This window comes from Stereum hirsutum, assembly GCF_000264905.1.
Source record: "Stereum hirsutum FP-91666 SS1 unplaced genomic scaffold STEHIscaffold_13, whole genome shotgun sequence".
In the NCBI taxonomy this organism is placed as follows: domain Eukaryota; kingdom Fungi; phylum Basidiomycota; class Agaricomycetes; order Russulales; family Stereaceae; genus Stereum; species Stereum hirsutum.
The window spans coordinates 870,030-894,777 of NW_006763143.1; the positions used below are offsets into that span (position 1 = coordinate 870,030).

The 24,748-nt window shown below is 52.6% G+C and overlaps 9 protein-coding genes across 9 annotated transcripts; 6 read left to right on the forward strand and 3 right to left on the reverse strand.

Annotated features, from left to right (window-relative positions):
* Nucleotides 1-237: 237 nt before the first annotated feature.
* On the reverse strand, nucleotides 238-5,054 carry STEHIDRAFT_63110 (uncharacterized protein; the record flags this gene model as incomplete). The annotated part of the gene is made up of 10 exons (XM_007307221.1): nucleotides 238-636; nucleotides 717-872; nucleotides 941-1,204; nucleotides 1,272-1,613; nucleotides 1,684-1,891; nucleotides 1,989-2,227; nucleotides 2,315-2,503; nucleotides 2,590-3,035; nucleotides 3,100-3,397; nucleotides 3,471-5,054. 10 exons carry the CDS (start codon nucleotides 5,052-5,054, stop codon nucleotides 238-240), a joined length of 4,125 nt encoding a protein of 1,374 aa, XP_007307283.1.
* A 1,380-nt stretch (nucleotides 5,055-6,434) lies between these two features.
* On the forward strand, nucleotides 6,435-6,834 carry STEHIDRAFT_123854 (uncharacterized protein; the record flags this gene model as incomplete). The annotated part of the gene is made up of 2 exons (XM_007307474.1): nucleotides 6,435-6,569; nucleotides 6,622-6,834. The coding sequence occupies 2 exons, from the start codon at nucleotides 6,435-6,437 to the stop codon at nucleotides 6,832-6,834; spliced, it is 348 nt and encodes a 115-aa protein (XP_007307536.1).
* Nucleotides 6,835-7,064: 230 nt separating this feature from the next.
* On the reverse strand, nucleotides 7,065-9,074 carry STEHIDRAFT_63053 (TPR-like protein; the record flags this gene model as incomplete). Its single annotated transcript, XM_007307211.1, has 1 exon — nucleotides 7,065-9,074. One exon carries the CDS (start codon nucleotides 9,072-9,074, stop codon nucleotides 7,065-7,067), a length of 2,010 nt encoding a protein of 669 aa, XP_007307273.1.
* Nucleotides 9,075-11,235: 2,161 nt separating this feature from the next.
* STEHIDRAFT_160002 (uncharacterized protein) lies at nucleotides 11,236-12,992 on the forward strand (the record flags this gene model as incomplete). The annotated part of the gene is made up of 2 exons (XM_007307475.1): nucleotides 11,236-12,364; nucleotides 12,421-12,992. The coding sequence occupies 2 exons, from the start codon at nucleotides 11,236-11,238 to the stop codon at nucleotides 12,990-12,992; spliced, it is 1,701 nt and encodes a 566-aa protein (XP_007307537.1).
* A 213-nt stretch (nucleotides 12,993-13,205) lies between these two features.
* On the reverse strand, nucleotides 13,206-14,284 carry STEHIDRAFT_160003 (uncharacterized protein; the record flags this gene model as incomplete). The annotated part of the gene is made up of 4 exons (XM_007307476.1): nucleotides 13,206-13,593; nucleotides 13,648-13,811; nucleotides 14,029-14,092; nucleotides 14,163-14,284. 4 exons carry the CDS (start codon nucleotides 14,282-14,284, stop codon nucleotides 13,206-13,208), a joined length of 738 nt encoding a protein of 245 aa, XP_007307538.1.
* A 215-nt stretch (nucleotides 14,285-14,499) lies between these two features.
* Nucleotides 14,500-16,675, forward strand: STEHIDRAFT_141190 (uncharacterized protein). The gene is made up of 5 exons (XM_007307477.1): nucleotides 14,500-14,733; nucleotides 14,797-15,428; nucleotides 15,496-15,605; nucleotides 15,666-15,723; nucleotides 15,780-16,675. The coding sequence occupies exons 1-5, from the start codon at nucleotides 14,622-14,624 to the stop codon at nucleotides 16,191-16,193; spliced, it is 1,326 nt and encodes a 441-aa protein (XP_007307539.1). The 5' UTR covers nucleotides 14,500-14,621; the 3' UTR covers nucleotides 16,194-16,675.
* Nucleotides 16,676-17,068: 393 nt separating this feature from the next.
* STEHIDRAFT_141191 (uncharacterized protein) lies at nucleotides 17,069-19,537 on the forward strand. The gene is made up of 9 exons (XM_007307478.1): nucleotides 17,069-17,290; nucleotides 17,320-17,479; nucleotides 17,548-17,582; nucleotides 17,659-17,766; nucleotides 17,845-17,911; nucleotides 18,000-18,280; nucleotides 18,344-18,710; nucleotides 18,779-18,861; nucleotides 18,967-19,537. Exons 2-9 carry the CDS (start codon nucleotides 17,384-17,386, stop codon nucleotides 19,382-19,384), a joined length of 1,455 nt encoding a protein of 484 aa, XP_007307540.1. The 5' UTR covers nucleotides 17,069-17,290; nucleotides 17,320-17,383; the 3' UTR covers nucleotides 19,385-19,537.
* A 597-nt stretch (nucleotides 19,538-20,134) lies between these two features.
* Nucleotides 20,135-20,765, forward strand: STEHIDRAFT_113558 (NAD-P-binding protein; the record flags this gene model as incomplete). Its single annotated transcript, XM_007307479.1, has 2 exons — nucleotides 20,135-20,351; nucleotides 20,449-20,765. 2 exons carry the CDS (start codon nucleotides 20,135-20,137, stop codon nucleotides 20,763-20,765), a joined length of 534 nt encoding a protein of 177 aa, XP_007307541.1.
* Nucleotides 20,766-23,663: 2,898 nt separating this feature from the next.
* Nucleotides 23,664-24,227, forward strand: STEHIDRAFT_63539 (DDE-domain-containing protein; the record flags this gene model as incomplete). Its single annotated transcript, XM_007307257.1, has 2 exons — nucleotides 23,664-23,875; nucleotides 23,936-24,227. 2 exons carry the CDS (start codon nucleotides 23,664-23,666, stop codon nucleotides 24,225-24,227), a joined length of 504 nt encoding a protein of 167 aa, XP_007307319.1.
* Between the last annotated feature and the right edge of the window lie 521 nt (nucleotides 24,228-24,748).

Genomic DNA, 24,748 nt, shown 5'->3' on the forward strand with positions numbered 1-24,748 from the left:
CCCTATGGAAAGGACGCGGAAGGGACGAAGAGAAAAAAGAAAAACGCGAGAATGAACCACAACTACGAAGACACTAACCGGATTCCACTACGCACGTATCAATACCTTCCCACTAAGGAGCCAGTAATATCAACGACAATCCACACCCGAGGCGACATAACAAGAGGAGAGACGAGGACGGAGGAAGAAATGATGAAACAGGGAAAACGGCACAGTACGTAGGAACAGAGAGGCCATCTACTCGCTCGGAGTCAAATACTCATCATCGCTCACCACGACCTGATTCCTCCCCTTCTTCTTCGGCGGTGGCCTCTCATGCATATCCTCGTCCATGGGCGTCAACGCCTCGTCCATACTCCCACTCCCCTCCGCCGCCGCTGCCGGAGCCGGATCCGCACCTGGCAACCCCGAGCCCGCCGTGACCTTCACATATACGTTCTCGAACACGGTCTTCATCTCCTGCGCGTCGATGTACACCCAGGAGCCCTCGAGGTTGTACGACATCGCGTTGTCGAACATGAGCCGGACTTCATCCCGGAAAGCGGTCACGGTTTTGTACGTCCCAGCGTTGATCCGTTTGCGGATGTTGGACAGAGCGACCGGTTGGCGGATGAATTGGTAGTAGTCGGGATATTCCTGTGATTTGCAAGGGGCAAGAACAGGAATCAGTGTCACGGCGTTGGGTAGCGCAGAGGGTATTAGAGGCAAAGGCTTACGCTCTTGTCAGGAAGCTCCTTGAACATTTCACACCGTTTTCGACCGGTCTCGTCAGTGATGTTGACAATCGCCTTATAACAGTCGTTCATCGCCTTCTTCAGCTTCTCCTTTACGGCCGGGGACAACTTCACATCGGCACCCTTCTTTCTCCGTTTCTGTAGTTTAAAGCACCGTCAGGTTATGAGTCAGGCAGAAGTATGTGTGGCAAGGAGGATATACGCACGGAATCCCGCTTCTCCTCTTCATCGTCCGGCACAGAAGGCGTGACCGACATCTGCTTGATCTGGTTACGCTTCCTCTTGCCGTTCGTAGGGGTATCAAAGTCCTGCTCGGTAGCCTTGGCTTTACCCTTCCGGCCCCGACCACGACCTTCCGAGGACGGTGTGGCGACGCCAGACTCCGACTCACGCAGCTTAGCTGTCCTACGGTCTTTCTTCTCCCGAGCACGTTCCGCAAGCTCGTACACATCCTCTCCCTCCTCGAGAGCCTAATCAAAGTCAAGAAATACCTCATTAGCAATATACCACAAAGAAAGGCAACGGGAAAGCACAAACCATAGCCCACTGATCATCGCTCAACCCATCATTATAATTCACCACATTCCTCTTCCTCTGTCCCCTCCCCTCCACCTCCTCCAACTCGTCCTTATTCTCGAACGGCTCGTCCGTCCGATAACAGTCCGGAAGCTCCTCGAGCTGCATGAGCGGCAACGGCGGTTTCCCACGGTTGCCCGCCGCCTTCCACCTCGACGCCGTCTCCCGCTCGCGCTCGATGTCCATCTGTCCGAACCGGCGCTCTTCTTCCTCCGAGCGCGCGATGAGCATGTTGATCTCGTCGTCGTTCATGTCTCCGCCTTCTTCCGTCTCTTCTTCTTGATCCGCTTCGAGAATCGAACGCTGTTACATTACAAAGGCGTCGATAAGCGACCGGTGTAACATGCCAATAAAAGGAAGGGTAAGAACGCACCAAGAACTCCTCCTGCTCCTCCTGCGTAGACTTGTTATCGAATCGACCGGCTTGAATGACCTTGTCGTCAATATCGAGCTTATACCGTGCACGAGAGTACATCGCCTCCTCGACGCTCTTCTCCGTGATGAACCGCAAGATCCTAACAGCCTTCGTCTGTCCGATACGATGCGCACGATCCTGCGCCTGCAAGTCCGCATGCGGATTCCTAAATACCACCACATAACCCATCAGCCTCAAACACCACCACCACCACCACCGTACTACGACAGCCAAGGGAGGAAGAAAGAAGAGCCAGTACGCACCAATCCGAGTCGAAGATGATGACCGTATCAGCCGTCTGCAAGTTCAGACCCAAACCACCTGCACGAGTGGACAGGATGAAGACCATGATCTCCGAGTCCTTGGTGTTGAAAGCCGTGACGTGTGCGGCACGTTCCTCCGTCTTCGTTCCACCGTCCAGACGGAGGTACTTCCAGTTCTGCATCTTGAGGAAGTCCTCCATGATGTCCATCACTCTCGTCATTTGGAAGAAGATGAGGACCTATAGAGCAGGCAGTGCAGTGAGAGGTCAGTTATTCAGTTCAAGGGAAAGGGAAAGGGGAGGGTGAGAGGGAAGAAAGAGACGTACCCTGTGACCCTGGTCGAAGAACTTGGGCAGGATACGGTTCAAGAGCTCGATCTTTCCCGATGAGCGGATAAGCTTGTCGTCGATGAGACCCGAAGGATTGAGTTTGTCTTCCACGCTTTCGAACAAGAACGGATGCTGGCAGATCTTGCGCAACTGCATGAGCTCGTTGCTCAGACCTTTCACGCCGCCCTGCTTCCTACAAACCCACAAAATATCAGCCAACATTCCCGTCCACGAACACGAATGATACCAAAGAAAGAAAGAAAGAAAAATACATACCCCTGCTTGTTATCCAACCCACTCGCGATCATCTTATACTTCTTCATCTGCTTATACAGCTGACTCTGCAACGCGCTCATCCTGACCTTCACCACCTTCTCCACCTTATCCGGCAACTCCCTCTCCACGTCCTTCTTCAGCCTCCTCAACAAGAACGGCCTGAGCACCTTATGCAACCGCCTAATGATCAGCAACGCCTCCTCCTCGTTCAGCTCGATCTTGTCCGGCGTGCCCGAGTTCGCGAACGGCGTGTTGAACCACTCGTCGAACGATTTCACGGAGTTGAAGATCTTCGGGAGCGCGAAATTGAGCAGGGCCCAGAGTTCGGGGAGGTTGTTCTGCAGGGGCGTTCCGGTGAGGATGAGGCGGTAAGGGGAGTGGTAATACGTCGTGAGGGTCAGGGCAAGCTTCGACCGGGTGTTCTTCATACGATGACCCTCGTCTGTAAAACATACCGCTCGTCAATACACACAGGCATTATCAACGACAAAGCGAAGAAGACCCACCGATGATCATGTGCTGCCATTTCATCTTACTGAGTACGGGCCTGTCCTTGATGATATACTCGTACGTCGTGAGCAGGACCTGGAACTGGCCGACCCTAAGGTCGCCTTGGAGAGCCCGACGCTGGGCCGGATTGCCTTTATAGGCGACGACCTTCACCGACGGTGCCCACTTGGCGAACTCTCCGGACCAATTCGTCATAGTCGAGAGAGGAACAATGACCAAGAACGGGCCACGGAGCCTCTTGGTCTCGAGGAGGAAAGTGATCAGCGAGATCGTTTGGATCGTCTTTCCGAGACCCTAAACCGGGTAAGAACGACAAGGTCCAAGTTCAGTAAGATCTTAGAGGTGGAAAATGCCACAGGAAGCGTACCATCTCGTCGGCTAAGATTCCGTTAAGCCTGTTATTGTACAAGCTGACCATCCATTGGAGACCCTTGATCTGATACTCCTTGAGCGTCCCACCGACGAGGATCCCCGGCTGCTTCGTGACCTTCTCCTTGATCCTATGCGCAACCGCGTAATAATCGACCTTGCCCTTATCATCATGTATATCGTCCGGAGCCACCGTCCCACCGAACGTCCTCTCGTCCGTCGGGCCCTCTTCCTCCTCATAGATGATATTAGTACCAGGCTGAGGATGCGAAGTTTGCTGGGCCACGACGGCCTGAGCGAGCGAATCGAGATACGAATCCGTCTGCTTCAACAAATGAGTGATCCGTGTGTCCTTCGCAGTGTCGATGAGCTTCATGTAGGCCTCTTCATCGTCAGCCTTGAGAGCCTTGAGACGTTCCTTCGAGATACGCTCGATACGCTTCTGCTCCTCGCGCTCGGTCTGGGTGTGGAAGCTCTGCACGGCCTTGTTCAGCTTCAAGACGCGGTCCTGGGCCAACCGATTGGCTCTGAGGAGCTCCTGGCCGTGGTTGGTGATAACATTGAGCTGCTCGACATGTTTCTGCTTCGCGCGACGTTCACGATCGACGCGTTGTTTCCTCTCGAGCTGTTCCGTCGTATGAGCGTCTCGAAGAGTCGGCTTACGCGTACGACGGAAATCAGGACGGTTAAGAGGGAGGAGAGAGCCATGGGTGAGACGTTCGGCCACGGACGCACGAAGCGCGCGTTGTTTGTCGAGTACACGGAGCGATTTGAGCTCGATCATGGCTCGCAGCTTGCCATGGGCTGTCGCCGGAGGATGGACGTATTGCAAGTTGAGGACCTTAAGGGATTTCTCGGGTTCGGGCTCCGCCTTCTCCTTGCCCTTGTTCTCGGAGGGAGCGTCGTCGACGATGGGCTCGAGGTCACCGTCGCCCATGGTCGCGGGCATGGCTTCGAGTTCGTCGATACGGTGCTGGATGCGGGCTTCGAGGAAACGGTTGCGCTCGGCTATGATCTGGTGAGGGTCAAGGCCACCGGGCATGACGGATGGGATGAGCATGCGTTGGAGACGGGTGGCGTATTCTGAGGGAGTGGTATCTGGGAGGCGCTTGAGGTAGGTGAAAGGATGGACGTAGGCGTTGTACGGGAAGACGCCCGAGGTAGCGTCTTCCACGACAAGGGCGTCGGAAGCCAAGTCCTCTGCCTGGGCGGTATCCTCCATCTTGACGTCGTTGCGGCTCTGGATGGGAGTGGACGTTGGAGGAATATGTGGCATCGGGAGCTCACCGGGGCCCTTGTGGACTTTGACGGTGTTGTCGACGACCCGAGTAGCGACGTCCTGGGAAGCGAGGATCTTGTCGAGTTCGGGCATGGGCTGGTTTGGAGAGGCGATGATCTGTTGGATTTGTTCTGGGACAGGCATACCGCGCTGGAGGAGCTTGAAGGCATGGATCTGAGCGCGGAGAGCGTTGACTTGGCCCGGGGTGAATATGACAGGGGACGGGGGAGGGTTGGGGAAGGACTGTGTGGCGAGAGGACCCGATGCGAGCGGATGGCCATTGACAGCTGGTGGACCGTTCATGCCAGGTGTAGGACCACCGTGGCCATTGATGGCCGACTGGTGGTCTAAAGGAAAGCCATCTTGGTGCTGGCTTTTGTTGAGAGCTGTGGGGAAAGGGCAGGAGAAGAAAACAGATGAGCGAATACAGGTGAGGGGGACAAATATAGAGAAATACCGTGTTGTTGGGCCTGCTGTTGCTGCACTTGAAGTTGACGTGCGAAGGTGACTAGTTTGTTGAGCTCTGGGGATGATTCTGTGGTGAGCCCTTGGCTTCTGAGCACATTGATGCGCTAATTGGAACCAGGTCAGCGAAGCGAAAGAAAGCGGGAATGGGACGTGACAAGCCTGGAAGAGAGCGATTATTCGGTCGTTGGAGATGTTTGGACGCTGGAAGGAGTGCTGTTGGTGGATCGCGGGCGCGGCCATGAGACCGGACGCGTTCTGATAAGTGGGACTGTGCCGGATTTGAGAGCTTCAACTCGCGGCGCGTGCAAGCGACAATTGGCGGCGACTCGCTCTGACCGCCCTCCTCGTCGCACTGCCTCCTTTCAAGCTCCGACGGTCACGTGCCCCTTTGTCCTCCCCTTCGAGCCGCGTCCCACCCTCTTTCGTTTTGTCTTCGTTTACAACCTCGTCTACTTACTCGAACACCACATGGCGACGAATCTTTGACGCATCGAAATATGCGACGCGTGTTGTCACTTGCGAACATCCCGATCCTTACTTTTCCCGATTCGGACATGCTTTGCTCTTTTCTTCGTCCATCAACTGTGGCCCAGAGGCTCCTGCTAGCATCGGTCACTATCGTCTACTCTGTCAAAGGCTTACCTTTCGTTTTCAATATCATATACTTTTCAGACTGCTCAGATGAACTTCGCGCCGAATTTCATGCTCTGCACAAGCTCTATACACTCTGCAACGATGAGCCTTTATTCGCCATTCCTCGTACTCAGGTCGCCTACTATAATTCCCGAACGAATGAGTCTCTTTGATTTACACAATTCCATCCTCTGCTAAGGGGTTCGAGACCCACAACCTATCCTCGACAGCAACCTATTCGCGAACGACCATTTCGACGCCCCATGCGCCATGGACCGCGCCCACGTCCTCTCTAGCCAAGTCCACACTTTCGCACGCGACCTATTCTACAGTACCGCCGCTCTCCACCAAAATATTGCGCCTCCCCTCATATGCCGTCTCTATTTTGGCAAAGTCCTCCTTACTTCTCAATTCGCCAACTCCGTGAACATCCCCATCGACGTCGCTCACTGCTCACTCTTACGATCTCATTTCAATCACGGTCAATCAATCAGTCTGGAAGAAGTAGCGGAAGGGACGGGTGAGATACCCGGGCGGATTCATTGGCTCGCCGGATACGACGGAAGAGATGTCGAGTTCGTTATGGCTGGCAGTGGACCGCTGGTCATGAGGCACTATGTGACAGGTTACCTCGACGCTTGTCTCGAAGAGCTCAAGGGTTGGAGTGCGAGTCTACCTGGGCGGGACCGAAGTCGAGCAGGTGAAGAGGTCGCCGGGGTGATAGGATCTTTCTCGTTGTACTGTACTTTTTCGACCAAAGGTTCATCAGAAATGTACGTCACCCATCAGTTTCGCCCCGGTCACGGTTCAGAAACCGTGCGTGAGCGTGACGGGACCCGTAAATAGTTCAGAAAACAACGTAGGCGCTTGCAAAAATGATCATTTTGCGCAAGCGCCTGCCGAGGTCACTGTTCGCTCACCATGCGTTATGTGTGAGGTCACGCAGGATTTTGTTCGGTTCACCAGCGCGGAGAACGCGTGACGAACCTTTGGTCGAAAAAGTACAGTATCCGGACTTGTGACTTCTGAACAATTGTACCATTACAGTGAGCCTAAGTGAGCCTAACGACATAGCGCACTTGTTCATACATCACCAGTTATCATGCTACACAAACAACTAAATCAAAATCAATCAGTTCTGGTCTACATAACACGGCGCGACGCAACAGATCCACAGGGAATGTATATCGTATATTCGGTCATCTCTGACTACTACTTCCCATGTAGGGTCCGTCGTGCAGCGGCGTTAGTTAGGTCCCGTTCGGTTCGTAAGGTGTCTTGGTGCTCTTCTCCCAGTACGTTCCTTTGTAACACCAGCACCTTCTTATATAGCTCCTCCGCCTCCTGATACCGGTCTTGACCATGAATTGCGACCACCAAGCCATACTCGGTATCCAAAGTGTCCGGATGCTCCTCTCCGAGAACTGTCCTCCGCACCGCCAACACTCTTCGACACATCTTCTCTGCCTCCGCATACCGACCCTGATTACTGACTGCAAGTGCCAAGTCATGCTCAGTGACCAAGGTCTTTGGATGCTTGTCTCCAAGAATGGTTCTCCGCGCCACTAACACATTTTGATACAACTCCTCTGCCTCTGCATACCGACCCTGATCATTGACCATGGCAGCCAAAAAATGCTCTGTGAGCAAAGTGTCCAGATGCTGATCTCCGAGAACTCTCCTCTGTGCCACTAACACGTTTCGAAAGCGCAGTTCTGCTTCTGCGTGCCGCCCCTGAGTACCAAGTGTGACAGCCAAGTTATGTCTGGCGAGCAAAGTGTCTGGATGAAGGTCTCCGAGGACTGTCCTCCGTGTTTCCACCACTACTCGATACAGCTCCTCTGCCTCCGCATACCGACCCTGGCTCTCGACCGCGATAGCCAAGTTATAGTTGGTCAGCAAAGTATTCGGATGCTTACCTCCGAGGACTGTCCTCCGCCCCGCCAAAACTTTTCGATACAACTCCTCTGCCTCCACACACCGACCCTGCTTGTAGACCATGTTTGCCAAGTTATGCTCGGTGCACAAAGTGTCCAAATGCTCAGCTCCGAGAGCTGTCCGCTGTGCCACCAGCACTCTTCGCAACAGCTCTTCTGCCTCCGCATGCCTTCCCTGAGTACCAAACATGACAGCCAAGTCATGCTCGGTATGCGAAGTGTCTAGATTTTTGTCTCCAAGTGCTTCCCTCCTTGCCTCCAACACTATTCGAAACAACTCCTCTGCCTCCTCATACCGACCCTGCTTATCAAGTGTGACAGCCAAGTTATGCTTGGTGTGCAAAGTGTCTGGATGCTCATCTCCAAGGCTTGTTCTCCGTGTTTCCAACACTCTTCGATACAATTTGTTTGCCTCCTCATGCCGGCCCTGCTTATCGACTGTGACAGCCAAGTGATGCTCAGTGCTCAAAGTGTCCAGATGCTTGTCTCCGAGAGCTGTCTTTCGTGCTGCTAACACTCTATGATATAACTTCTCTGCCTCTGCAGACCGACCCTGAGCATTGACCATGTCGGCCAATTTATGCTCGATGTGCCAAATGTCTGGATGTTTGTCTCCAAGAACTGCCCTCTGTGCTGCCAACACTATTCGATACAGCATCTCTGCCTCCACATGTCGACCCTTATTATTGATCATGTCAGCTAATTTGTGCTCGGTGTGCAAAGTGTCTGGATGTTCATCTCCAAGAACTGCACTCCGTGCTGCTAACACTTTCCGATACAATGCCTCTGCCTCCACACGCCGACCCTGATCATCCACTATGGTAGCCAAATGATGCTCGGCGAGCAAGGTGTCCGGATGCCTATATCCGAGAACCACCCTCTGTGTTCCCAACACTCTTCGAAACAGTTCCTCTGCTTCCGCAGACCGGCCCTGATTACCGACTGTGAGTGCCAATTCATACTCGGTCGACAAAGTACTTGGATGCTCATCTCCGAGGACTATCTTCCGTGCTGCTAACACTTTTCGATACAACTCCTCCGCCTCTGCATACCGACGCTGCATATTACATGTGACAGCCAAGTTATGCTCAGTATGTAAAGTGTCTGGATGTTTATCTCCAAGTACTGTCCTCTGTGCTTCCAAAACTCTTCGATTCATCTGCTCTGCCTCTGCATATTGACCTTGCCTGCAGACTGCAAATGCTAGATGGCTTTCAATAAGCAGGAGATCTGCTTTGTCATCTTGGGGCAATTCAGAGCGTCCTATGAGCACTTCTCTGCACATGTGCTCTACCTTTGCCCACTGATGTTGAAAGAGGAGCGACTCAATCATACCCTTGGCCGCCCGTAACGTGTCTGGATTTTCCCACCCTAGAACAACTCTGCGTGCATTCAAGACCTTGCTGAATATTTCCTCAGCCGCAGAGTACCTCTTTTGTTCAAGGATAGCTTGTGCCAAGTTATACTCGGCCTGCAAAGTGAATGAGTAGACACCTGGAATCTGTCTATCCATAGCAAGAACTTGGCGGAAGGATGCTTCCGCTTCTCCGTACCTATGTTGTTCCAGAAGCGAGAGCGCAGATTGATAGATCTGCAGTCTCCGTGCTTCTGTGACGGGAGAGATCCTGGTGCGTGCAGTAGAGAGTAACTTTCGGAATGGATTGCTGGGTGGGTTTCGACGTCCTAGCTGGCTATCTGCATAGTTTCCAGGGAAGGACAAAACAGAACCCCTTCGGTCACTTGGTGAGATCGATTCGCTTTCGAAGATGGAAGGCTGCACACGTCCTGCACGCGCAAACGAATGAGTATGTATGGGCGTGACATGAACATTGTTAATACGCACTCAGTTTGACCGTGGAGACCTTGCCCAGTTCGCGGGAACCAACGACCCTGACCACATTCGACACTTTCTCGGTGACTACATCTGTGAGAAGATAGCGGTCTGTGTGCGCTTTGATTACGCCCGCTTGGTCCCAGTCATCGTGCTCGATGGCTTGCATGCCCTGAGCAACAGAGAAACGAAAATAGAGGTCGGGAACCTCTTTGTAACGTAGCTCTGCTTCGTTTGCAGTGCTTTCACAATCGAGAGCTATTCTCAACAAAACAACCTTCAGGTCTGCAGATGCAGGAGCCAATTGTCCAGATCCGAGGCTGACGATGCAGCTGACGTGGCGCTCTGGGAAGTTTCTGTAAGCTTCCTCCAAGAGCATTTCAAGCGGGTTGTTACACCCAAGACCACCATCAACGAAAGGCTCTTTGTGTGAGCCTATCAAAACAGGCTTGAACAGCGAGGGCAGAGCAGATGTCGCACGCGCGGCTTGCCAGATCGTGCAATCGTAGCTTTCGTCCACGCCAGTACCGTCGACATAGGTACGAAAGAGTTGAGGAGTGGCCGGAGCTACGTGATGGGCCGACATAGCACAAACAAAACTGCAGAGCGCGTGTTAGGGAAGAGCCTACAAGGAATGCACGGAATTCTCACACTTTGCAATCCGACGGGGCCGCCATCATCCTCGTCTCGCTATTTCCGGTTTTTGCTCGAATAATGAGTTTCAGAACTTCCTCGAGCTTTGAAGTCTTGTACTGCTGCGCGCCAGCCCATTTGGGATCCGAGAAAACTTGCTCGGAGAGGGAGACGTAGGACTTGATCGCTTCGTCGACAGTCATTCGTAAGCGCCCTAGGAAGAGAGCGACGATTCTGATTCCGATTCTTGTGAGTGAATCATGGTCTGTTTGGGGAGAATGGTCCGAACGCACCCTCCAGTATTAGACCCAGCTATCATATCGAACCATTCGCATGGACGTGGAACAGATTCGAGGTTGTTCTGAACCTGCAGTCGCTCCATCATCTCCCGCAGGATGTATAACTCTGATAGACCTCGTATCCCGCCTCCGTCTGCATAGTAGTCAGACACCAACCTCAGTGACTATGCTTGATCGGTTGGCATATCTGGTAGAAGACGTACCACAAGAAAGTAGTCGTAACCCGCGAGGTGGCATAGCGTTTCGTCGTACGAGTCAAAGATCAGATCAGAAAGGCGTGGAAGAAATCACGGTGGTGAAAGTCAGAGTTCTGGTTGCGTCCATTTTAGGTTCATGGCAGTACAGCACAAGCGTCTAATACGAGTATCGCCTTAGTAGAGTAGAGCCTCTCACGCAACCCAAGGAAGAGCAAAAAATGACGATAAAAATGTACATAAGTATACCAGCAATTAGGAGCTTGTTACTAGGTCTTGCAAGTAAGGTCGGTGGCAGTCGACTACATATACTTATGTAGTCGGTGGCAGAAGCGTTCTCAATGAGACCCACCAAGGCGGCGCTCAAGATACAAGAGTTTACCCACGGTGCCGCCACGCGACCACTGTAACGCACTCCATTTGTGGCGCCACGCTCGTTTCTCTCCGACCACGACCATCCGCAACTCAGATTTAGAGTAAATCACATCCATGTCGTCCACTCCACGAGCTTCAGCCCTTACCACCACTTCTTCTTCCTCAACTGTAAACGAACCTCGTTCGCTAAACCGTCAAGTCATCCTCGACGAAGACGAATACACCGCCGCCCTCTCCCAAATCATCGCCCGCGACTTCTTCCCTTCCCTCGTCCACCTCGACGCCACAAACGACTACCTCGACGCTCTCAACTCCAACGACCCCAATCTCATCACCGCCTCCGTTCGTCGACTAGAACAACTCAACGACAACGGCACCACGCCCGGTCCTTCGAGTCGTCGGACTCACACCACACGCAACAGGCCATGGCAGACTCCGTCCGAGACGCCTTATGCTGCTGGGACCTCGGAGACGCCACTACATACACCCCGAACCGAGGTAGGAGATATGGATGTTGATGGGCTGGATGGTCGACCGTCTAAACGCGCACGCTATGATACGGACCTCTCGCTCGATGCGTTTCAATCGCGATACACCTCGGAAGACAACTCGAGCTTTACGCATATATTGCATGAGGAGAATAAGAGGCGGAAGGAGAAGTATGGTTGGGCTTGGGAGGCGCAGAGGAAGGTGGAGGCGATGAGGGAGAGGATGATCGAGGGAAGGGAAAGGGCGCTGCTGGAGGGTCCGAAGCAGGGTGAGGTGATTGGAGTCAAAGAGAAGTTGAGGATAGAGGCACCGGTGCCGCGAGGACTGATTACTGCTGGTGCTGAGGGGTCAAATGGTAAAGAAGGAGACGAGGGCGAAGGGGAACAGAGGAACGACGATGGAGGTGACGGGGATGACAAGGGTAAGCAGGTCATTCTGAAAGCTGGCGAGGAGGAAGGCGTAGTGGATGTTATGGCCCCGAAGAAGGATAAACGCTCGGCTGGTGTCGACGGTTGGTCTTTCAAAACCCGTAACAACTTTATGTTCTCTCCCGATGCCGACATCTCCCCATACGATCCCTCGAGCTCTGCCTGGCGAGACTCCAAATTGCAACCCGATCCAAAGTTTATCAAACATGGGAACACACGCATGCCTGAGCACGAGGAGTCACCGTCTTCACATGTCGGTAGAGGAGCATCTGAGCCTCCAAGCCCAACGAGGAGTAGGATCGACGCTGCTATCGCTGGAACACCTTGTACGTCTGGTCATCCTATTCATTCTTTACATTAGATACTGACAACACCAATCCAGACCGTCCCAAATCACCCGGTGTCAACTCCTTCTCCTACGTCCCCTCCCTCCCCTCCCCTACACCCTCCCAACTCGGTCCCGCCGCCGTCAAACAACTCATGACCCTCGGAACCCTCACCGGAACCCCACGCATTCTCTCCCAACCCACCGATCTCGCCGACATGATCGAGCCACCCACCCCATTCCGTATCAACGAGCCCTCAGCCCGCGAGAACCTATCGCACAGACTATCCAACACCGCAGCGAAGAGCCTACGTGCGAAAGCCAATCTTCTGAACCGTAAGAGTGGCGGTGGCGGGCGCAGTAGCGGTGGCGCAGGTGTGGGAGGAAGGGGTGACATGGCTCCTCCGTCGTGGACGCCGAAGAGAGCAGAAGCACAGGGAGGTCTGACGCCGGCTGCGAAGCGGTTATTAGATAGGACTACGATGGGTTCTGCGGCGGCGAGGAGGGCGGAGGCGATGAGCAGGATGGCGGGGTGGGAGGGGTCAGGGTCAGATAGGAGGACTGGGAAGGAGAAGGACTTGAACAGGGTGAGGTGGACACCTACGCCGAGTCCGGTGACGAGGAAGTGAGGGTGTGGTTAGGGACTTGGTCGAGGTGCAGGTATACACGTCCTCGGCCTGGTAGTCTTTGTGCGTTGTGGGTGACTTTTAGAATCTTTGGGGGTTGGATTTAGCATGTTGTGCAGTTCGTTCACTCCATTCTCGCGTATATATCCATAAAAGCGTCAAAGGGCAGGACGGACTACATCGAGGAATCCAACCATGTAATCTACATGTATACTACTACGAATCGCCTCCTACCTTCCGCCGTTTCGCCTCCGGTCTATCTTCATCCTCTCCCTCTGCTGTCCTAGTCTTAGCAACGCTCTTGGCACCAAGATCTGGTTTCGACCCGGCGTCATCCTTTGGCTTTGTCTCCACCGGTTTCGATGAAGCTGGCTTGGCCCCTGCTGGTTTTGGTTTCTTCTTCATCACGACGCCCTTCAGGGGCTTTTTGGAATCCTTCTTAGCAGCAACGGTCGGTGCTGGCTTCTTCACTATGGACGATGTAAACGTCGTGGGGGAGATATTGGTGGCGGAGGGTTTAGAAGCGGAGGCAGAATCAATAGGTGGAGAGGCGGCTGGGGCGGCTATTGGTGGCGACTTCACAATAACCCTTGACGCGATGGCTCTAGGGTTTTCGTGAGTGGGAAATTGACCAGAAGAGACAAGTGAACGAACATACTCTCTGAATCCACGAACCTCCTCTCCGTCGCGCTCTTTCCGCTGTCGTTCCTCTTCCTCCTGCTGTTCCCTGACCGAATCGAGGAACATAATCTCGTCCTCCTCAAGCGCCCGAAATTGATTCGCAAGCTTCGTCTTCTCCTCCCATTCTTCCTGCTTTGCGGCCTACGAGAACCCAGGCATCATACATACGAGCTCGCGAAGGGGGAGCAGCTGCCTGTGTAGCTAGCTGATGAATGACGCGCTTACTTTGTTGGCAGCCAATTTCTGCCAACACCGCCATCACGCGAGGAGATGGGAGGGAGAGGGACGGGGTTCGTAAGCCCGTGGTAAAGCTGTTAGTTGCGGTGCAATAACGAAGGACACGAGATGGAGGACATACCTCTGCTAGACTACGACCATCATATATCTCTTCCTGTTGCTGTGGCGGAGGCTCTTGGCCTAACCTAGTGGGTTAGAGTTCCGCAGGTGAGACACTTGGACAGCTGTGCGCGATTCCCGACAGCTAGGGAATACCTAGCGTATGCTGCTTTCCACTGCTCTTCGCGTCGTGCTTTGGCGGTTTCGAGGTCTGTTTGGGAGACGAAGCGAGAGCCGACGGAACCGGTGGAGATGGATGGAATTGCGTCGTCGGCCATAGTCAATGCTGGAAGAAAGCACGAATATCAACAAGCACAAGTATGGGACACTTTGTCCTGCGTGTGTTTTGCGAAGGGGCGTGGGTGATGGACAAGAATAGAGCGGATGAAGCGATGACAATTAGCAAACGAACTTGTCATAGTCCGGCTGCCGGGAGCCGCCCGCCGAAGCGCTGGCTGTTCAGAGCGAGCTGCGAGATGACTTACGGTCGACCGCCGAGCTGAGACGGTTTCTGCTCGGTCTCTCCCTCCACAGCGCTCTCCCCGCTCCCTTTCTTCCCTCCCCATCCGCTCTCTTCGTCCTCCGGGTTATATAAATATATACTATATCTGGGAAATGGTCGACAATGTCCGCTCTCAGTCTCCCCTCTCCAGCGCAGACTCTCAGTTCGCTCGCGCCAGCACGCTCAGCCACCATGCAACTATAAGGACCGTCGTCACATCTCCCCGTATGTTTCGCTTTCCATCTTGATTCGTGGTGCAACAGACTGATGGGCCAGCTTCAAAATCAGCGTGGGCTAAAGATGAGCCACCCTCACCTACCGGAACCATCCATGGTCATGCTCCTTCGTCCAGTACAGTCGCAGGGACAAGTTCTTCACCAGACTTCAGACAAGCCGACGCTTCCTCCGTTCAATCCTCTGCGTTACAGCAAGAGGACGAGCCCTCACGATGGTGGAGCTTCGCCCGAAACGTCAATCGTCCATCCGCCTCTCCATTCCCCCTCGGATCCACTTACCGTCAACATACCTCCCGTCCAGAGAAGAAACTCACCATCTCATCCTGGCGTTCCTCATCACAAACAGCCCGTCAAGAGCAACAACCACCACCACAATCACCCATTGATATGGAGCAGGACGATGCTCTTCGAGAAAAGGAGAATCGGCTGCAGATAGCTCTGCCACCTCCACCCGCCGCCCCCAACACAATATCTCAGAGTCGGACACCGGGGTGGGATGTACCTTGGACACCGAGAGCGGATGGTGTGAGCGATTATCTGTCTCATGGGCAGTATGAGCCGCTGGACCCTGATCACAGTAGGGAGGCTGGCTTGCGGGAATCTCTTACAAAGGCCAAACCTGGCTGGGCTGGGATGAGACAACGTGCGAGGAGATATCTGCTTTCGAACGTTTATGTTCCGTTGGTGCGTCACTATAATTTGCACACACGTCTTTGTTATCGGATTCCTGTGCTAACACTTTCGTTCTCAGATCTTCCGGATGTCTAACCTTAGTCTGACGAGTGCTGCACTTGCTGTCGCCATTCGCATCCGGCACGAGGAGGAAAAGCGTGGAGTCATGGGTATCATGGGTAGTTCCCCGTATGTCCTTTCGTCGCTCCGTTTTTGCCCGCAAATTGATGTCTACCTGCTTGGGCGTAGAACATTGGTCGTTATCTTTGCGCCGGTCACTCTTCTACACGTCCTAGTATCCATATATGTGAGGTCTCCTGTCATCGAGATATGATATCAGGCTCATTTCGTTCCCCGACTTAGCTCGAATATTTTGGACGACCACTCGGCCTCTGGCGCACTTCTGCCAAACTCGCTAACACCCTAACGGAAGTTCTCGCCATCTGCGCGTGGGCCGCCGCCCTATCCCTGTGTTTCGACAATTTCTTCACCTCCACAATCCCATGCGCTCATGCCTCATCCGTGTCCTGGTACAGCAGCATCGGTCGGGCCATCAGTCCCGTCGGAGATCTCGGAGGCGTCGAGGGTACATTCGGAGAGGCGCTCTGTGACGAACAGCTCGCGTTGATCTGCCTCGTCGGTGTTGGCCTCATTATGTACTGCTTCAATCTGGTGATCAGCCTCTTCCGAATATTCGAGAAAGTCAAGTACCATCATGCGCCGGAGTTATGGCCCAGCACGTCCGGACATCGATTCACGCATCATGCACGACCATGACTCCCTCCCCTTTCAGCGACCCGTTCGACTATCCGTGTACAATAGAACCTGTTCTTCCCTTGACAGGCATACCCATTCTTTCATTCTCTACCAGCGTTAATGTTTTACCGCCTTTTTCTTACACCTTTTCCTTCCAGTCGCTCTTTCGTCCCTCTTATTCCTTTATTCCCTCCAATGTCTGGTAATTTATCCGCTTTCATCCACTGCATCCTGTAGCCTTTTACGTGTCTTCACTTTTCCCATCTTCATCTACATAGTTCACGTCTTTATGTCTTCCCTTCCTGTGTCTACGATTATCGCCAAAGTAACTATCATCACTGAAGGACGCTCACACTTATTCCACACATTGCCACCCTTCTGCTCTTTCCCTCCCTCATTTCAACTTCCCAGCTATCGCTCCTCGCTTCTTCACCCTCATTCCTCCATCAGAATCATTGCTACAAGCACGGCGGTTGTACGATACGATAGCATTGAGGACGACGACTCACCTCATCACACACACTTTACGTGCGCATCCAATGTTTACTGCAGTCATCCAAGGGTTACGCTACGGTTTATTTCCTGTATTAATCCTCTGCGTATCCAACCTCGTCTTGCTGTCGACTCTTCTAATCAGAATGCTTCTCAATTTTCAACGTCTCCGTCCTGCAATGAAGCTTGATATCTCGTTTGACCATAACATATCGAACTGTGGCCCAACTGTGGCCACCTATCGGCGAAACTTCTCACCACCAACACACCGTGCGCTCAAAATAGCAAGTCACATACTGCGTTCGGTTATCGTGCGTCCCAAAATATTGCGCCATCGGAACAGGCGTTGATAGCCTCAGCCTGTTTCTCCATTTGATCACCATGTCGCCTCTTCCGCCGCTACTATGCCCATTAGCGAAGCACTGACCGCGAGCAGGACGTCCAGCATCGATCTCACACGGTCGCAGCCTGCAGACCAACCACCACCACCACCTCCTCATCCTCCAGCGACGACGGGCAACAGTACTAGTCAACGCAAACCCAGTCCGGTCGAGATGGACGCCATCCCGGCGTCTACGAATACTCATTCCCATACTCATACTCAAAGCTTGAGCCGTCAACAGTCCGTAGAATTCGCTATGTCGGAATCCAATAGTTCGCGCTCGCACTCGCGCTCCTCGAGACCGAGACCGCCATCGAAATCGAAGTCGAGCTCGCCGATGAGGCCGGTGTTGAATCGGAGGGAGTACGCGGTCGGGATCTTGCTCCTGCTCGTTGTCGTCTTTTTGTGGACGAGTTCGAATTTCGTTACACAGGTGAGTAACTTGCCGTCCGGTCAAGTGGAGTGGTTCTGAGGGGCTGGGCGGGATTCGGTGATGGTTAGGACTTGTTCGTTGGAGGGTATGAGAAACCTTGGCTGTGAGTTGTTGGCGCTTTGTGATTGGGACTGGGCTATTCGGTCGATGTCTGACGGGCACTTACTCGGACACGATAGGGTGACGTATCTGAACACGAGCTCGTTCGCGTTTTATTTGTTGCCGTTCGGCTTGCGGACGCTCTGGAGACGGAGTAGGGAGGGTAAGAGTGGGTATAAACCTCCGAGGTGCGTATAGCTCGCTTGAGTGCCTAGTCAGATCCGAAAGAGGAATTGAGATTGTTCTTACACATTACGTATGGTTAGGTCGCGTGAGGACGAGTATCAACCGCTTGTAGAGGAAGAGTATACACCACGAGATGTAGAGGGTTCTGTGAGTCATCTCATCTTCGCATTCGCGTCACCCTCTAGCATATTCCTCTTCGTCTGACCACCTCTTCTCCCCTGAACTCCAAACCCAGAACACATACACCCCTTCCGAAATCGCACACGACTCCTTTCCACATCCACACACGCATGCCAAGCTCCCACCCCTTTCAACGCTCGAGACAGCCCGGCTGGCATGCGTCTTCTGGTTCTTCTGGTTTGCCGCCAACTGGACGTCGACGGCCTCGTTGGACTATACGAGCGTGGCGAGCACAACGATTCTCTCCGCTACCAGTGGATTATTCACGCTCGTCATTGGGAGGTTATTCCGTATAGAGCCTATGACTCTGGCCAAACTATGTGCTGTCGTTACCAGGTATTCATTCATCCTGTCGCACTCAACTCTGCGTGGAACTCATATCATAAATCAATATTCTAGCTTCATCGGCGTCATCCTCGTCTCCCTCTCCGACAACTCCTCCTCCGACCCCGCAGTCTCCGTCCCTCCACCAGACACTCCCATCCCCATACCACCAACAGCACCAGAACGGGACTACACACCTTCAAGTCCCCTGCTCGGCGACGCTCTCGCCCTTCTCTCTGCGCTCTTCTACGCTATCTACGTAACTCTGCTCAAGGTCCGGATCGGGGACGAGTCCCGCATCGATATGCAGCTGTTCTTTGGGTTCGTGGGGTTGTTTAATATCGTGGTTTGTTGGCCTGTGGGGTTGGTGTTGCATTTGACGGGTGGAGAGGTATTTGAGTGGCCGGAGGGAGGGAGGATGTGGGGTGCTATTTTGATTAATGTGAGTGTTGCTGGTTCGGTCGTGGTTCATCGTATGGGTCGTCGGTGCTAATTGCATGGAACTTGTAGATGTTGATCACGCTGTCCAGCGACTTTATCTATGTTCTCGCGATGTTAAAGACGACGCCTCTGGTTGTTACCATCGGTCTCTCGTACGTCCCCTATTCTACCCTCCATTGCCATGGATAGATCCCTGCATAACTAGAACTGACCTCTGATTGAATGTGTATTGTTCCTCGGATTTGCGCCACATTTAGATTGACCATGCCGCTCGCCGTCATCGGGGACTTCTTCCTCGGACACTCTGCGAAAGCCCAAGTCGTCTTCGGGGCCGTACTCGTCCTCGCGAGCTTCGTCGTCGTAGGTATCGAGGATTCCAAGGTCGAGGGTGCATTGATGCCGCCACCACCAACACCAACAACACTCGACGGGTCTTATCAGTATCAATATCATCCTCCTTCTTATCCGTCCGCTGTCCGTTCGGGATCGCTGGATGAACGGGAAGGGAGGGAAGCAGAGAGGAGTAGAGGGAGAAGACAGTCGAGGGTTAGGTGGAGGGATGAGGAGGATGTGGGCGGTGGGGAAGATGAACTGGAGGGATCGGGACGTGCGGATGTGGGTGCTGGTGAGAGGAGAAGGTCGTCGGCTGGGGATAGAACGACTGAGGAACGGTGACGATGGTTTTGAGATCTTAGGTCTCGGGCGTTGGCTATTCTTATGACTCCGCGCTAGCCCCGCTGCTGCTGCTTTCTTGGGTTTTTGGGTTGTATTTGCGTGACGTACGTTTTTGCTTTTATTGCTGCTATCTAATCTAGAGTGTACATATTCAGCCGCGAGAGTGATACATAGTTTGTAAGTCCACGCAGAGTAAAGAGGAGGTAAGTTTTGTATCACCTGTGTGGTTTTTCTTTCCTGCACACGAACGCACAAATTGCATGGGCATATGTGGTACAGTACCTCGATTTATCGATGAAAACTGGCTTTAGACTGACCGAGCGTTACCCCACAGGCTCCCACCCACCGACGGTATTGTCTTCACGCCGTGGTCGGAATCTATCCCATTCTCGGTGGACGTCGACCTCTTAGTGGGCCCCGGAATATTTTCGTCGCCCATCGTCGCGACCGTCACACCGGACTAATATACAGTCATCCCGACTTTCGACCATAGGTTTGCCGGCCAGGTCAGGTCGCTGATCGCCTCGCGTACAGCCCAGGACTCCTCATACCCATCATTGGGCCCAAGGCGAACTTTTCGTGTTTCACGGGCGAGCCCATCATATTCCCCAGCCGCAAATAGCTGACTCATCCGAGAGCTCAGTCACCTAGACAAGTTGTAGGCGAGATGTAGCGCAGATGCGAATATAAAAACCTCCCAGGTTGGAACCATTGAGGATGTCCATACCCACTGTCACCTTCTTCCACCCGATGCCTCCCATCCGTGCTGGTCTAACCGGTCTTTCCGGGTCGCCGCCGGACAAGTATCAAGGGTTGGGCTGGGCTGCTAGCGCACTTTTGCCGTACCTCCTCGATTCCGAAGCGTATACTTTCGATGCTATATGCAACACCTCGGTAGAATCTGCTCGATGTGCTGTCAGGCTACACAACTTGCCCGATTCCACAAAGACGTACGGGAACGTCGAAGGTGCGTACCAGCGTCCACCCGAATTTCCACTCGAGCTTAAGCTAACTACTTGCCTCCCTGATGATCCTGTTCTCGTATTGATTGTTGTCTCGACCAGAACTCGCTGCCGACCCGGATATCGACCTCGTTGTATCCTGCGTCCGCGTAGACAAACATTACCCTACCATAATTCCTGCTCTACGCAACGGAAAGTCGGTTTTCGTGGAGTGGCCGCTTGGGGCCAACCTCCAAGAGGCGGAGGAGATGGCGGCATTTGCAAAGAGGAATAACGCAAGGAGTTTGGTCGGTTTGCAGGGTGCAGTATGTTCTGATGTTCGGACGATAGAGGAGCTGCTGACAGCAGGGAGGGTGGGCAAAGTGCTAAGTAGCTCCTCTACATGTTCCATGGGCATTGGTAGTGCTACAGAGCAATAGATTGTAGACTACTTCACAGAGAGGGAAATTAGTAGCAATATGCTTACAATTGGTGTCGGACATGCCATGGAGTACATGGAGTACGGTGAATCGCCTCGCGTCTCTTACTGTAGTATTTCGACCAGACGTTCATCAGTGGCGTGAGAATTTCACGCACCTACAGCGGTTTCGGGTGACCTTGCGACTCGTCATGTATTTTTTCGACCGCTTTCCCAAATGAGCGTTACCGAAACAGGTAGTAGGCAATCCAAAGAGGGAAATGGCGGCGGCAACAATGACGATTCCGAGGAGATCCTCCTCTATTTGCTTCCGTTTCTTCCTTTTCAGGCAGTGTCCTTTCGGGAAGTGCACCCAGAAAAAAACTCGACCGGTCGCAAGGTCACCCGAAACCGCTGTAATCCAGCCTGTCCCCCCTTCGAGGTTCATGAAGCTCGAGGGACAGGTGACAACTTCCTTTTCAGGTATGTTTTTTGTCGTTTTGGAGAAAAATATGGCATTTTCCGTGAGTATTATGCCCAGTTGGGGATACCAGGACTGGGGGGACGGTGGACTGTCCCCCCAAATAGGTTCAGTTCGGAGGTTCCGGTGGACCGGGGACGAACGTTTGGTCGAAAAACTACAGTATACACCACTGATTTCCTGATTATCACTAGTTCTCGGGGATCTCGACTCTAGTCTCGGACCAACGGTTACTTCCAGCACTTTAGCCGTACCCTTGCGTTCGGTCGATTTCGGCGCTCCGGAGGGCGTCGGATTGCACTTCCGCAGGGGCATTCGTAATGCGTGCTGACTACCACGACACGGATGTCTGCCGGCGCTACTGCAATCAACGACGCGACCTGCAACGCGAGTTGGGGAAGATGCCTTTGACGGAGAGGGTCCTACTTGGGGATCGGCGGCTGACCGGGGCTTTGCTCCGGTATGTCCATGCCACGAAGCGATTTGAGGCGTACTGTATGGGGAGGAGGGTGGATGATTTCTCTTACTCTTACTTTTCCTTGGTCTGTTTTGTGGCTCGACGACTGCTTTCATTTCTTTTCCATTCTCTAAACGACTGCTTTATGATACAATACTCACCTGGCCATTGTCTGACCATGCACTGCTTACTGCAAGACAGTCTATCTTTCGTCTCCCTCTTTACATTTACATTGTCTTACTCTCACTGATGCTCTAGTTTTCTCTGTACTGTAGATACATTCCCTTTCCCTCTTCTCGTGCTGGTTTTTCCGATGCCTCTCTCTTCTCTTCTTCTTTTCCATATTCTTCCGTTTGTCTACCTACCATCGGGGAGTCACTCCCTTTGGCCAACTTTGGGCGCGCCGCCAACCTTTTTCCTCCCAATTGATACAGAACCCCTCCTTTACTTTCTTACTCTAGAATTTTCATACACAGCATCTAGTATACCAAGGATACAACATGGTCTCTTACTGTACCGGTTCGTTTACGTATGTTCCTGTTGTTGTACTAGGTAGTGGTCACATAGGCCGTAAACGGCCTGAGCACCACTATGTACTGTGGCTGACAGGGAACACAGTCAACCTACGAAGAAAGCACTGTGATAGCCTCCACGATCATCAGCGTGTGGTGCTGCTCTAAGATGATGTGTTGAAATCAATCTCACGAAGACATTTTGTTACAGGTGTGAAACACCAGGAGTGCAGTAACGATTTGTACACTCACTTTACTACGAAAAGGTAGGAAACTAGCCAAAACATGGAACCCAGTCACCATGCTTGTACCACTCCAACCAGGCCATTCCCGGCTATCTTCTGATAACAAAATATCATGTTTGACTCATTCTGAGACATTTTTGTTAAAAAACCTTGTGCTCACTGTAGGTTGCACTCTTTTGAGAGGCCGGCGAAAGTTGAGGGAGCCCAGAAACTAATATTGTGGCCCATCCCCCCACATTTTGGCTTCTACGCTATACAAAAAAGAGCACATTGACCTAATTTTGCTCTCATAATTTGCGATAAATATGGATTTCATATTCTACAACAACTTCCAGGCAGTCGACATAGGAAGATGGAGGCAAAATGTGCCGTGACTGAGTACCGGGTGTGACTGACTACCCTGTTACATACAGTATAAATACAGTAGATATGCTCATACGGCATACGCCGATACGGCATAAAATAATAAAATATGACATCATTTATGGTCATATGGCATATTGGTGCCTCAATCGGATCTTGATCTGCCTCGATCAGATCTCGCTGTGCTGCTCGAGTGCAGCTTCTTTGCGGCTTCGCACTGTGCACGCTCTTTTGCCTGCCTGCATTTGTGAGGCTGGGGATAGGGCATTCAAAGGGAGAGCACCTCGAGTGCATGCTCTCCCGTGTCTTTCAGCTCGCTATGTCTCCCCTCCCCCCACTTTCTGCCTCTCCCCTTGCCTCTGAGCCCATTCTTGCCCCTGAGCCCTCTCGCACTCTTGCCTCTGAGCCCACTCGCAAACCACGAGAGCGCTCTCAGACTCCCAATGCAGGTGTGCAGCCGACTCGAAAGCCAAGACTTGATAAGAATGCTCCGAGATCATCCGCTCAGGCTCCCACGAGCAAACGTGTTCTTCTTACGCTCTACGACTGGCTCACTGTCTTCAGTTTCATGGATGACCACCCTGAAATGACGCAGGACGATGTAGCTTTGTATTTTTCAGCACGTCCGGAGGGTGCTTTGATTTTTGGTCAGACTGCACTTTCAAAGAAGCTCAAACAGCGTCCCGAGCTGGAAGCGCGTGTAGCCAGTAATCCAACTGCGCTGTCTGGGAAACGCCTTCGTGTCACGACCCGTCCCGATGTTGAGCGCTGTCTCATTCTTTGGGTCAATCATATGTGTCAGAGGGGAGAGGTTGTAAATGGGCACATGCTTAGGGTTATGAGGGGTAAATTTGAGGATGATATGCAGGTGCCGGAGAATGAGAGATTGCGGGCTGGTGGATGGGTTCAGTCGTTCTGCAAAGCGTGGAATTTGAAGGAGCATCGCCGGCATGGAGAGGCTGGATCGGTCGATCTGGAAGCTGTTGAACGCGAACATGCTCGCATCTCTGTTCTACTCAAGGAGTATGATGGAAAGGATATTTTGAACTTTGATGAGACCGCTTTCTTCCCGTTGTGAGTTCCAGGGCTGTTCCTGTGACTATATTTTTTCTCTTATATTCTGAGCTGTTGCAGTGCACCTCCGGGTCGTGGCCTGTCCACGGAGCAGATGAGCGGCAAGAAAAAGGACAAATTCCGCATCACTCTTGGATTTCTCTGCAATGCAACTGGGACCGAAAAATTTCCCATCTTCTTTATCGGTCGGTTCAAGAGTCCTCGATGCTTCAAACACCGAGATCCTGAATCCCTCGGCTTCTATTACTGGAACAATAAAAAGGCATGGATGAATGCAGAGTTATTCGAGGAGTGGGTTACATTCTTTGCTTCCTCTCATTCCCCTGGAATTATTCTCACTTGTCACTTTTAGATTCATTAAGGGCCTCGATAAGAAGATGCACGATCAGGATCGGCATGTCGCTCTCACTCTCAATAACTTCTCGGGCCATAATATCGCATACATTCCTCAAAACATCAAATTGGTCCCATTCGAGCCAAACCTGACTTCTCACGTCCAACCCCTCGATGCTGGTATCATCCGGTGTTTCAAGGCCCATTATCGCCGCCAGCTCTGTACACGCGCAATTGAGTTGGATGCAGCAGGGGCTGACGACATCTACAAAGTCGACATCCCCGAGGCAATACGCATGGCCAACACGGCATGGGAAGCCGTGTCAGAAGCGACGATCAAGAATTGTTGGAATCATACAAAGATTTTGTCGTACGTGCTTGCACTTTTTGCTAATATTTTTGTCTAATAATTTGCATATGTAATAGAACCTTCACCACACCCCCCACCTCCGACCTCGACTCAGACTCAGATCCCGAGCTTGATGCTGCTGAGCAGTTGGAAGTGGATGCATGGGACCTCATCCGCGAGTTCGCCACAAC

Excerpts from the sequence above, each read along its gene's own strand:
- STEHIDRAFT_141190 (XM_007307477.1), top strand. The coding sequence starts at position 14,622 with ATGGTCGACAATGTCCGCTCTCAGTCTCCCCTCTCCAGCGCAGACTCT. Across the intron at positions 14,734-14,796 it reads GACCGTCGTCACATCTCCCC|CGTGGGCTAAAGATGAGCCA; the intron begins GTATGTTTCGCT and ends CTTCAAAATCAG. Across the intron at positions 15,429-15,495 it reads CGAACGTTTATGTTCCGTTG|ATCTTCCGGATGTCTAACCT; the intron begins GTGCGTCACTAT and ends TTTCGTTCTCAG.
- STEHIDRAFT_141191 (XM_007307478.1), top strand. The coding sequence starts at position 17,384 with ATGAGGCCGGTGTTGAATCGGAGGGAGTACGCGGTCGGGATCTTGCTC. Across the intron at positions 17,583-17,658 it reads GGGTATGAGAAACCTTGGCT|GGTGACGTATCTGAACACGA; the intron begins GTGAGTTGTTGG and ends CGGACACGATAG. Across the intron at positions 17,767-17,844 it reads AGTGGGTATAAACCTCCGAG|GTCGCGTGAGGACGAGTATC; the intron begins GTGCGTATAGCT and ends ACGTATGGTTAG.